Here is a 13,411-nt window from a genome sequence, read left to right on the forward strand (position 1 = left end):
TGATGTTTGCATATGATGCTAGACCCATTAGTTTTTCTGTGTGGATACACAAAAAATTCCATGATTCACATGACACACATTGTGATGCGAAAACAGGTGAAGCGTGATTTGGTTTCGGAAACTCTTGTGATAATTTGCTCTGTGTGGCATGTGTGAATAGCACGCAAAAAACAAAACCAAAAAAACCCCCAAACATACATGTTTGCAATCCCATGATGCCCACTTGTTGCAGTCTGGAGATTCAAAGCGCTTCATTTGTGGCCGAGTGATTGGGTTTTTGCTACCAGTGTGAATGGTGGTAAATAAACTAGATTACATAAACTCGGCTCCTGTGTGTGAATGATGCTAGGGTCGAGGCAGAGCTGCCAAGTCTCCCTGATTCTGCAGGAGTCTCCCTGAAAATGTCAAAATCTGTTCTTGTCTGAATAAGAGAATATTAAAATTTCCCTGATGTGGGAATTATTTTCACCCACTGAAATGCATGTAACACACATATATCCCCCTGATTGCTGTGTGGAACCTCCCTGATTTGGATATGTGGGAATGTTGGCAAACCTTGTCGAGGTACAATTTGTAGCAAGAGTGAACGTTCTCCTTTTGTTTTATTGATCAATATGTCTGAGGCTGCATTTATCAACTCTCCCATGTTCAAAACATGTTTCAATACCCACTATCATAATGCATTTGCTGGCACCTTTCAGATTGTGTTTCTGGAGTAGATGCGTTTTAATCAACTCTGTCACGAGTCAAATTGGAAGCCTTGTCACTGCACAGCTCCATTGCGCAGTTTGGCCTGAGGAGCAGAGATGTGTAGCTGGCAGTGGTTGGCATTGGCAAGTCCGAGCTACAAATGCGTTTCAAAATGACTTTGCATTTATCAACTCTACAGAAACGTGTTTCTGGATCAAATGCAGTTGCAGTCACACTTTTTTTGTTTTTTTTTTGCATCTTAGAAACGTGTTTCTAGCCCCGTAATCAAAACAGCTTTGCATTTGTCATCTCTCAAAAACTCCCTGAAAGTTGTTTGGAAACCTTTATTCTGTGCCAGAAATGAGTTGATAGATGCACCCTAACTTTCAACGAGTTGGCTTTCTAATAGATAAGTGTAATAATTGTAAAGAAATCTTAGACATATAGCACAACATGGTACTAGGGGAAAAAACGTTTTTGTAATGGAAAGGTATGGAAAAGCGATAAAAATAGAAACATACACAAATTATGGAATCACAACATGCATTATATCAAGAGGTATTTATGTGGTATCACAATACATTACAAAAGATTTCAGAGGTACCCCAATGCTGAAATATCAAAGAAAACCAAGAGACAGTATGTAATGTTTGATAATTTCTCTTTCAGACTGATATGGTATTTTCCTTCCCCGTGTTTAAAAAAAATATCCTGAAAATACATGTCACCATGTTATTTGATAGAAACCACGGGGCAGTATATTGCATATCACATGGTGATTTCTTTACATACAGCTTTCATGCCATAAATCAATCTACCTATCATGCATTGTGACATGGGCAACACACTCACTTATTTTACGAGGTGATGAGAGTTACAATTGTATATTTGAGAAAGAGAGGATGAGAAAGGAGAAAAGAAGTAGATAAATGGCTAAGGATGAGGAAGTGGCAGTGATTTTAAAGGGAGAGAGAGAGAGCAATGAGAGAGTGGAGCAGATAGAGATACTTGGAATATATGAAAAAGAAGAGATATGACGGAAACATAACATCATAAGGAAAGATAGGTGGAAAGTCAGGAAAAGATGAATGGATGATACCTCCTGTTACTACAATTGTGCCATATATAATAATAGTGTATGTCATGAATTGGGACTTGTAAGACAATTTGCAAGTGATTGAATCCACGATTGAAAACCACATTGGTCAAATGAGTATTAAAGAATTACTGCACTGTATCATTCTGTTTTTGAAGAAAAAAGAACCAGCAATTTCCCCACCATGGCAATGATATTACAATAAAAACAACGCAAAGTGTAATGTGTATACAGTATTATTTAACCTGATAAAATAGTGTCCATACACTATACCAGTCACTCTAAGTCCCATCTCGTTGTCTCTAACTATTCTGTCATAATGTTTATTTTTGTCCCCTTCCTCCTCCTTTCTCTCAATTCCCCCCACCCCACCTAGGATGCCAAACTCCGGGAGTTGTGTGACTTCGGAACCAAGGATGTCACACTGGAGAATAAGACGGTCACAGTGGTCTACGGATCCGACATGGTCAACCTCAACTTTGTCAACTTCTGTGCCACCTCCGACAAAATAGCCCAGGTAAGGGGTTTGGCTCACTTCATTAATCCATTGAAACCTAGTCCCGAGTATACTTGGGCAGGTGTGGATGGGGAATGCATGCCACAGCAAAATCGGCTAGTCTTCAATGGATCAACAAAAGTGTAATGATGGTGTCGGGCAGCTGTGCAACCACTGGTAATAAAAGTGATGATGCCTATTATGACCACCATTTCTTCTGGATTAATGACTGCTGAGATGACTATTTGTCATTGGTAATAGGCCTAATACTTCTATTTTTTCAACCAATGACATTTCTACTTCTACCATTACTTGTGCTATTACTATTATTACCTTTGCCACTACTACCACCATTTCTACTACTACTACCACTATTACTCTCATTTTCATTATCACTACTACTTATAGTGGCATTGTCTCAATATGTTTTCTTTTGTCAGTGCCAGTGTGTTTTCTTCTGGCTTTGTTTGTCTTTTCAATGTACTCTTGCATTCCAAGTCAGCGGCAATGAGGAAAAAAAGAAAAGAAAACTGATTAAAGTTAAGGAGTCTGAAGCCATAAAAACAATTGCAGAGGGACTGTGGCAGGAAGGCAATGCATGAAGAAGAGACACTGAATCAAGAATGGCAAGTTTGATATCAGTGGTAGAAGGCTTTAACAGTGCACCACTTATTCCTCCTTGGGCATCTACAGATAGTGCATGTGGTCCTGAAAAGGGCCTACCCATTCCCGATGTTTTGGTAAGCATGTTCTTACCATTTTCCAAGAGAATGATCGTTCACCATTAAGCCCTCTCCTGCCACAGAAATCTTCAAAGATTTTGTGTCACTGGTTGTCAGATACTAGTTATCGATCCCCTTGGAGTGACAAGCAAGAGAATATTCACGGTGGAGAGATGATGAGTGTTGCTTTGGGTTACCTGATGTTGCTGCCAGTGTTGCGTGTTCATATTGTTGCTGCCATTTCCACCACCAGGATCCCCCAGCATTTCCTACAAATTTACCACTTTCTTCTGTTGTTGGAGGAAGAAAGGGATGGGCATGTTTTAGGACCTGAAAGCATGCACTATCAGTATGTCCAATTTAAGAGGATAGTGGTTACATCATTTTGTGTATTCGTCAGAGATGATGTTTGTGTAATGAACCCCTCAAGGAGAACATCATCTCATACCTACCCTGGTGGTGTCTTGGAAGTTATCACAGTTTTCCTTCTTCATGGCCAGGTGATTTTCATTGCTTGTTTCTGACAATCTCCGGGTTGACAGCATGTGTTCCCCTGTTTATGTGATGAGGTTTTTCCCTTCTGATATACAGTAATCGATCTACTTGCATTAAAAGGAAAAAGGGCTCCAATAACAAGAAGATGTCCCCAACGTCCTGGTACGGATCGTTAATAAGTTGTGGGCGAGGTTCTGATTTACATGGGATATAGCACCTGGAATTTTAGTGTGTCATAAGTATAACGCAGTTAAATCGGACATTTTACTATATTGGTTAACAACCTCTTGATGAGTTAGTGACCTTGTTAGAGGGATTCCCGTACTGTCTACCAGTAACATTAGGCTTAACATTAGGAAGAGATTGATATGGTGCTGCTTTTAGGAACACAATCTGGTAGTATTACATTCCTGTATTTCCATGCAAGGTACGTGGTTTGTTTACGATCTGACTGCGCAATTCACGGAAGAGCTGATATCGTTTCAAGGAATAGCGCGTAACAGAAGCCGATCGTCGTTAATTTGTTTCATTGCAGTCGTCGCTTACTCTCAAGCAGCTCTCGTCCCACGCTTCCGTCGTCCGCAGCCAGAATCGCCGCGGCCCCCGTCTCTCCCCTTCTGATTGTGTCTGACGTCACTGGCGGTATTGTTGAGACGGCTAATTAGAACACTTGTGGTGGAGCGGACTCCCCTTATCCCATTAGCAATCTCGCGAGACCTCTCTGCCAGCCAACCATCAGTTTGTGGAGCTGGCGCTGTGACAAAGGCTTTTTTTTTTTTCTTCCAGATTTTGACATGTTCCAGACAGAATGGATGCAGAAACTCTGATTTATTGAGTTACCTGCGCAGAGCTTCTATGCCTGGAATGACCACCGATATTCCCTTGTGATATTTATGAGGGCATGCAGGGATCTAAATGCAACAATATTTGTCTTTCAGAACTATTCTTTTAGTTTTGTTTCGTCAGTCTTCTCATGCATGGTACTGCTCATGGATTTTTTGTTTCTTTTATAAGAATTCTTGTGAACAAATGTCACACTACCTTCACATTCTCATACACATAAGTGATTAGAGTCTCTTGGTGTATTTATATGTATCAGTCTATCTACGCATGTATCTACATACATATGTGTGTGTGTGTACATTGAATGTATGTATTTAAATACATATAAAAACATGTATTTCCCAAGAAGGGCAATACTTAATATGTATTGAAGAAAGGACTAGCAATCTAGCAGTATTGATTGCTGATCTGGTAGTCAGTGTTCCTTTGTACAAGGCTGCTGCCGTTGTCATGGAAACTTATTATGCATTTCTCCACTTCACCCATCACAAGCAATGAATGAAATGACAGGATTTATGGCAGCATACTCACGGAAAGCAAATGGATAACAAAGTCATGGTATAAGGCATATTTTTTTCCCTTTTCAAATGTGTGAGCTACGCTATCACTATTAAAAGCCCCTTTTCCAAGTGCTACCGGAGTTCAGCAAGAGATATTAAATAAGACTTCACCATTTATTACCAAACTTGCAAGAAGTTTAACAGTAAGAAGTGATATAATTTGATGGCTCAATGCTTATTTCATTTAAAATTATTTTTTTTTCTTCAGTTTCCAGTGGTCATGAAATGCAAATAACCACATAATGTATATAGCATGATATGGTGTTGGAGGCATATTTTTATGTACTGTATGTGTCACAAGTTATAACATAGCTGGGCAAAACTGATTATCTCATACATTTCTTCATGAGATATCAGCATAATTTTTGCTGAGACATTTTGCTACCTTCAAGTTCACATTTGTCTACAATATGTCATGACTTTAAATATGTCAAGAAAGAGCCAATATCGGCAGAAATGTTCTGTAACTGAGCTTGACCTAAAAAAAGGACAAAATTATCTGCTTTATTCATTAGATAAAAGGTAAATTGCTAACAATCTCAAACAGTTACTTATTCCCATATTTCATATGCTACATAGAAAGAAAGCATTGAAAATAAAGAATAATCATTTTATAAGGTGATTTCTGCTACTCTGCATAGTAAGGCAGGCTAATCCACTGTAGATTGATATATATATAAGTCTGAATTAGGTCATCCTTGAAAGGGACAAATTTCAAACTGTAATCTAACAAAATAAGATAGATGAATAAAGTAAGAAGAGATGACATCTTTATAACTGAACAGATTGCATATTTGCTGTCATGGACAGTTTTAGTATATAATGAGTGATCTTTCACCATTAAATTGTCCAAGTCTTTAATCACACTGTGTGAATGAAGGGAAAACTTCTCTCATTTCAAAAAGAAAAGCATGAAATAAAATAGTGTTGCTGCTTTATGTCATTGGAAATGACCACACCATTGGATATACGAAGTGTATTAAGTGCTGATGCTCGGTGTGCGTTAGTTATTTTTGGCAAGAACTTTGATTAAACCTCCAAACCTGGTGAATTTGAAAAGAACATTGTTTGTTCCATTCTACCCGAGTTTCATTTTCATGAGTGTTGAATAAGAATGGTTATAAGTAAAATAAAAGAGCATCTACATGCAAGTCACATTCGATCATCTTACATGCATTGAGTTGTTTTCAAACAGATCCAGTTTAACACATAACATCATTTTCTCCAGTTTGTTATGGAGGGCTAGATTCTTGTAATACAGACTGTCTGAAAATAATTTATTGCGGCAAATGCCAGAGATATTATTATTATTATCATTATTTTTTTGCTTGATTGGACTGTGCGACATGGAATGAATAGTGGCCAGACAACTATTTGTGTGATTTTGCAGGAAGCTCGCAACTTTTTAACCCCTCTCCTGCCTCTGATGCAAGACTTGTTTTAAAGGGAAATAACTTCCTCTGTAGAGGGAGAAAATTGATACTTTGGCTTGAAATTGGATGCCCACACATCCTTCATTTCTCAAGTGACTTTTCTTTGCCAAGTTTTTCAACGAAGTCAAAAGGTCATTCGAATGAATATATGGAAAGAGCTCATGCAATACCATCAGAGTTTATCCCAGCCCATGCCCAGCCAGTGAAGGGTTAAAAAGGACAGGCAGGGTGTGCAAACTAGATGTTGGATCTACTCGGCGTCCTGATGCTGTCTGGACAAGCACTGAGTGGGAGCTATTTTATTCATTACGATGACACTCTATTCATAAGGGGAGTCATGTCAAATTGTACAAATCCCTCAAAAAGATGAATGTTTCATCTTCTTTTCTGTTTTTTCCAACCTCAATCCCCTAATATTCCCACGAAGGACTAATAATGTCTTTGGTTGACACAATTGTATGTTTTCTTATTTTGTGGGTTTCAAAATGACATTGTGTGTGTTTTCAGTGTATGTGACTCGAGCAAAATTAGTCCAGCTATGAAATTCTTGTGCAGCTGTCCAGTTCGGCTCTTAAATTCCAAGACAAGAGCTTCAAAAGAAACGTAATCAACTGAGCCCATTTTTTTTAATATGCACTCTCAGAGAAGTGATTAGTTTCGAAAATGAATTAATCATAGCCGCTGCTTCGGGCCTGCCCAGAAAGAGGTATCCTTGAAGTAAATGAAGACATAGCTGATTAAGGTTGAGAGTATTCCAGACAAGTGGAGTCTCGTGAGAGTTGATGGGAAACTTGTGATGACTCTTCCAGTATTTGGTTTTACCTCCAGTGGCAAAAACTACCCAGTAATCACCCCTCCCCCTTCCCTTTGGCATGCTGAAGGTTTGATGTAGACTAGAGTAATTGTAGTCTCAAGTTGAATGTGCAATATACTAGCATTGGGTGGATAAACAAATACATACATGATGTAATGCACCTTTTACACCTTTACATATATGGATTTCTTGTTAATAGGAAGTTATTTCCCTTTAAAACAAGTCTTGCATCAGAGGCAGGAGAGGTGTTAAAAAGTTGTGAGCTTCCTGCAAAATCACACAAATAGTTGTCTGGCCACTATTCATTCCATGTCGCACAGTCCAATCAAGCAACAACAACAACAAAATAATAATAATAATATCTCTGGCATTTGCCGCAATAAATTGTTTTCAGACAGTCTGTATTAAAAGAATCTAGCCCTCCATAACAAACTGGAGAAAGTGATGTTACATGTTCATTTGGATGAACCTGTATGGATTTCTTGTTAATATGTATGCCATGGCACAATTATCATCTGAAGAGTTTGATTGCAAAATGGAGTAAGTACCATTTCTGAATGTTTTAAAGTAAGTCCCTCATCAGATACAGCAAAAATAGAATATTTCCAGTGATAATCTCACTTGTGACATACAAAAAGTAAGATGGAATATTTTTCATTTTTAGTCATGTTTGAAAATATCCCATCTTTTCCTATTATTTTCTTCATCTTGTAGCAGCTGTAATCGTACTGCTACAAATATCTCAAATTAGCAAGAATGGAGTTAATTCATGTTGCAATCAAACTCTTCTATGTATCCTTTAAAGGGACTGTACAGTACTGGTTGAGATGTGGATTCATGTTTTGAACATTTCTAAGTGAGATAATGAGAAACCTCTTATGAAATATGAAAGAGCATGTAATTTTAAGAAGGAATCAACATTTATTTGATGAAAATTGGTTTTCAAATGGCTGAGATATCCAAAAAAGTGATAATAATAAAAGGCGATAGGCCACGCCTTTTATTAGGATCTCTTTGTTTCACCTTGTTTTTGGATATCTCAGCCATTTCAAAACCGATTTTCATCAAATAAACTATTGAGACCCCTTAGAATTGCATGATCTTTGACATCTCATAGAGTAGTTTCTGAATATTTCGCAAAACGTTACAAGCTAATTCCTTACCTCAACCAGAACTGTACACACCCTCTAAAGAGAAGCAATGATTTGCTCTTTTTTTTCCCTGTAAAGACACATAGGTTTCTGAATTGCTCTGCTAATGTGAAATATTGTGTCACACTCAGAATTATTAGTGGCTTGGCGATTTAAATGGTGTCTCACTTACCCATTAACCTCACCCCACCCAAACGTGATGGTACATCAGTGTCCACACTTTGCAGGCATCCCTCATTTTCGATGCAATCTAATTGACACCGTACCGCCTGGCATGGGTTATTCATTTACCAAAACAGGTGGTGGTTATTTCGTGTGACAAATTTATATTATTGGTCAACACGATGACTTCGTAGAATTAATGGTATAAGCCTTTCCTGTTTCTTCCTCTCTTTTTTTTCTTTTTTTTTTTTTTGCTTCTATTCATCACCATGATAATTCCTTGGAATTCATTCCTCATTACTTTGAAAGGGTCAACAAAAGAGGAATTTCTTAGAACATACATTAAGAATTTGTCCAATCTTCGGGGAGTACATGGAATATGTTGTCATTCATCATTCAGATGTTCTGTCAAGCCTCTTTAACATACTAAACCCCGTGCATGTGCTACAGAGCTGTATATTTGATCTGGATACACATGAACAGGTGTTCGGAATGTCACTTTTATCGCACCAAAACACGAGAGATGCGCAAAGTCTCACACCTTACAAATTTGTCGGTAATTCACGTGCCTCCATTTAGATGCAATACAAAAAAAAAAAAAATCTCTTTGCTTTTGTTCAAGTGATACAATGAGGCTCTTTGCTCTTCTTTGTGACTGCCTCTCAGATGTTGTAACCATAGTAACCGAGGTCACCATGGCGACTTGTGTTTGTGCAGCACGTCTCAGATGTGGATGATGTTACAGGTGTTCTGTGTTGGTGGTGCGATGGAAGCGTGGCCCAGGCATACAAGCTCGTGACCACATTATTTCCTGCTGTTAGTCAAACAGCTCGGGGCGTGGTTGGCGCGTGCAATCGGCAGCCATCGAGCGGTGTGGATTTGCTTTAAGCCCATTCAGGATGTTTTTGCATTCACACCAGCCATCAAATGCTGCAACACGTATGATTTGTTGTCCCATGAAGCTTAGTTAATTACAACAAACGTTAACACATATATCATGTTTATCTCGAGAAGACATTACTTCAAACTTCAATTCTTTTTTTTTTTTTTTTTTTATTCCTGGAAAGCATGATTAGGACAAGAATTGTAAATGTTTCTATCACCTTGAACCAGTTATAATTATTTTCAAGTGATGATATCCATATTCAAAAGTCTTAAATATGTAATTGTAGCAGATTCTGGTAAGAATACTGATTGGACATGTATTAAACGTTCAGTGGCATATGTACATTAGATGAACATTAGTTTATGGTTTAAATGGCAGGAAGCATCTCTTATGTTCACTTAGAATTTGAAATGTCATTCAAGAGCTGAGAGTTAAGAAAGAAAATTGAAGGTAAAAAATAGTTCTATGTCTTGAAATGAAACACTGTTATATTTTTGTTCTAGAATTTATATTAATGTGTGCATACGATATGTGTGAAATACCACTGTGATAATACAATTTCAGTTGGTTAATAACAAAAATGCAAAAGTTTAGCCAAAAAGGAAGACAGTATTGCAATCTCAGAGCATGTCCAGTTGTGGTTGCTATGTAATGATTCAAAATTGATTATCAATAATCATCAAAATCGGGCCATGGCAGTAGCCATTGATTTATCATTCAAGCTTGTTTCGAAATGTGATTGCTAGGCCATGATCGATCATCACACAGTAATTCTACCTACCTGCTGCTGAACAGGGAGGGCTCTTCTGGAATAAATCAAAACTATTTCGCACTTGGAGTATCTCAGAATACTCCAAAACAACTCATCATCCTGGCAAATCATGTCAGCCAGGTAAGTTTCTTATATGGTAGACCCTTTCGATGTAGTGTGAGTAATTTCAAAATGGTCGAAGATGATTTTTGAGCCCTTCTGAGAACTATGTCTTGCCCTTGTGGGGGATATTTATGCTTCCATGCAGGCATGATGAAGTAAGTATATATAAAACAACAATATAATGTATAACATTACTATCACATGATAGATTAATAGATTTTGGCATTCATAGTTACAGTGTAATACAAAAATGCAGTGTGCAGCTAGAGTTACCGTGATATTTTGTATTTACTGATTTGATGTATAGAAGAACATAAGACTTTTTTATTGTATTTCAGTCCTTCATCAAGTGGCTGCTTCATAGAAAGAACTACACGACAAAATGTCAGAAAGCACCTTTTGAACCACTTGTGCAATGCAAATCTGCCAAGAAGAAAAGCTGAGAATGTCTCAAGTTCTGCCAATAGTTACTGTTCATAGAAATATATATATATATATATCTACCAGAGATTCTGCTCCACATAAGATGGTTGCCATTGAGTGGTGTCTGCAGCCAATATCCTGGGATTCCTTTGTCTCCTCTTAAGTACTGTCCTTATGCTTGACTGGATTTTTTTCTGACCTCTCCTCATACTTCTACCTTTTATGCCACTACAAATTATACTGGTACTAATTCTTTTACCACTACTACTAATACTACTACTACTATTAATACTACAAATGTACTACTACTACTACTGCTACTACTACTACTACTACTACTACTACTACTACTACTACTACTACTTCTATTATTACTACCAATAGTAGTAGTAGTAGCAGATCATACTACTACTACTACTGATACATCAAACTACTACTACTACTACTACTACTACTACTACTACTACTACTACTACTACTACTACTACTACCACTACTACTACTACTACTACCACTACCTACTACTACTATTACTGACTACTAGTAGTAGTAGCAGATCATACTAATACTACTACTGATACATTAAACTAATGCTACTACTACTACTACTACTACTACTACTTCTACTACTACTATTAGTGGTACATGTAGTAGCAGATCATACTAATACTACTACTGATACATTCAGCTACTACTACTACTACAACTAATAGCAGTAGTAGCAGATCACACTACTACTAGCTACTACTACTACTACTACTACTACTACTACTACTACTACTACTACTACTACTACATTGTAAGTATCTGACATGACCTCTGAAGAGCCCATCTCACTTTGTGATATGTCGTGAGTGACCATCGAGGGTGCTCCAATCTGTTATTTGCTGAACCCTCGACCCAGCAGCAGTTCATCTACAGCGGATGTGGACTTATCAGTCATGAGGTACAGACCTTCATGCTTGCCTGAGGTGACTCCTCTTTCAGAAATAGAATCCATCTTTGAGGATAAGTAGCAATTTCAAAGGTTAAAGGGATTGTGTAGTATTGATAGAGGTAAGGATTCAGCTTTCAACTTTTTGCGAGATATTTAGAAACCACTCTATGAAAAATTAAAGAGCATATGATTCTAAGGGGGAATTCAAATTTTATTCGATGAAAATCACTTTTGAAATGGCCGAGATATACAAAAAACAAAGTAATTCAAAGCGATTTTGATAAAAGGTGGTTCTCACCTTTTATTAGGATTGCTTTTTTTTTGGACATCTTAGCCATTTCAAAACCAATTTTCATTTAAAAAAAAAACCTTTGAATTCCTCATAGAATTATATGCTCTTTCATATTTCATAAGAGGTTTCTCAATATCTAAAAAATAGATGATCATCAAAAAACATTGGAAACCTGAAGCTCCATCTTAACTGAACTGCGCCAACCCTTTAAAGGACAAGTTCACCTTCATAAACATAAGGATTGAGAGAATGTAGCAATATTTGTAGAACACATCATTGAAAGTTTGAGGAAAATCGGACAATCCGTTCAAAAGTTATGAATTTTTGAAGTTTTTGTGCAGTAACCGCTGGATGAGAAGACTACTGCATTGTGTGAATAACTTAGATGTTACATGCGTACAACAATATAAGGAAAATATAAAGAGAATTTCACAAAATTTCATCTTTTGAAAAAAGTACACATTCCCCCGACTCGTTACCGACAAATGTTATGGGTAATATTATTCCCCCTGCCTTTAGAAAGAGGCAAGTCAAGTGCTCTTTTATTATGCGCAAAAAGTGAAAATATGTTGAATTTTCTTTACATTTTCTTTAAACTGTTGTACGCATATGACTCACAAGCTGTAGTAGTCTCCTCATCCAGCGGTTCCAACACAAAAATTTTAAAAATTCATAACTTTTGCATCGATTGTCCAATTTTCCTCAAACTTCCACTGATGTGTTCCACTAATATTGTTCCATTCTCTCAATCCTTATGTTTATGAAGGTGAACTTGTCCTTTAAGCATAGGGAAGTCAACTGTAGTAGAAAGTTCTGATGTAATGAGTTCCAGTGTAAAGAAAGTTCTGATTTAATGGCCTCAGATGTTACAAAAACTGAGTTTACTTTATGTTAATAGACCTGTTACAGCAAACTCAATTCGAGCCATTCATAGAAGGAAATCGACAAACTTCGGCTGAGAATGAGAACGGTGTTAAGTTGCCTCAAACACTATGAGTTTAGTGACAACTTAACGCCCTTATCATTCTCATGTGAGGTAATGTAGCTGAAAGGAAAACCAAGTGATTAGAACACACACACACACACACACACTCACACACACACATGCACACACATGCAACATTTGCAGAGTTATTTATACATAACTATCATGTAACAGTTGCCATTGTATGCCTCATAGTAGGAAGAGCTTATAACTTTATTAATGTGTTGTCAAACATCAACGTTGTTATTACTGATCATCATAACAGCAAATGTGATCAAGTATCTTTTACATATTATATGCAACAATGATATTGCTCTGTGGTCATTTTTGCAAACATTTCATTTGCTTTTCTGAATTGAATATTTGTGACACATAAAGGAATGCACTGGAATGATATCGTTATTGAGGGCTATTTCTGGAAGTCCCCAATCAGAAATTCAACTGTCAGCAACACACCCACATTATGGAATGATCTGAGCATAATATGCATGCAAATGAAATGTGCCGCCCATAATGTATGTGGAAGTAGTGATGAACACACATTTGAATGGT

The 13,411-nt window shown here is 37.3% G+C and overlaps 1 protein-coding gene across 1 annotated transcript in view; it reads left to right on the top strand.

Moving 5' to 3' along the window:
- The window catches only part of LOC140242735 (1-phosphatidylinositol 4,5-bisphosphate phosphodiesterase beta-3-like), a 173,427-nt gene that overhangs the window by 54,192 nt on the left and 105,824 nt on the right, over window positions 1–13,411 (top strand). The window contains exon 5 of the mRNA XM_072322530.1: window positions 2,163–2,303. Within this exon, the coding sequence (XP_072178631.1) occupies window positions 2,163–2,303 (141 nt within the window). The remainder of the gene's footprint in view (window positions 1–2,162; window positions 2,304–13,411) is intronic.

The sequence above is a fragment of the Diadema setosum genome, chromosome 1 (genome assembly GCF_964275005.1).
Source record: "Diadema setosum chromosome 1, eeDiaSeto1, whole genome shotgun sequence".
Lineage (NCBI taxonomy): Eukaryota > Metazoa > Echinodermata > Echinoidea > Diadematoida > Diadematidae > Diadema > Diadema setosum.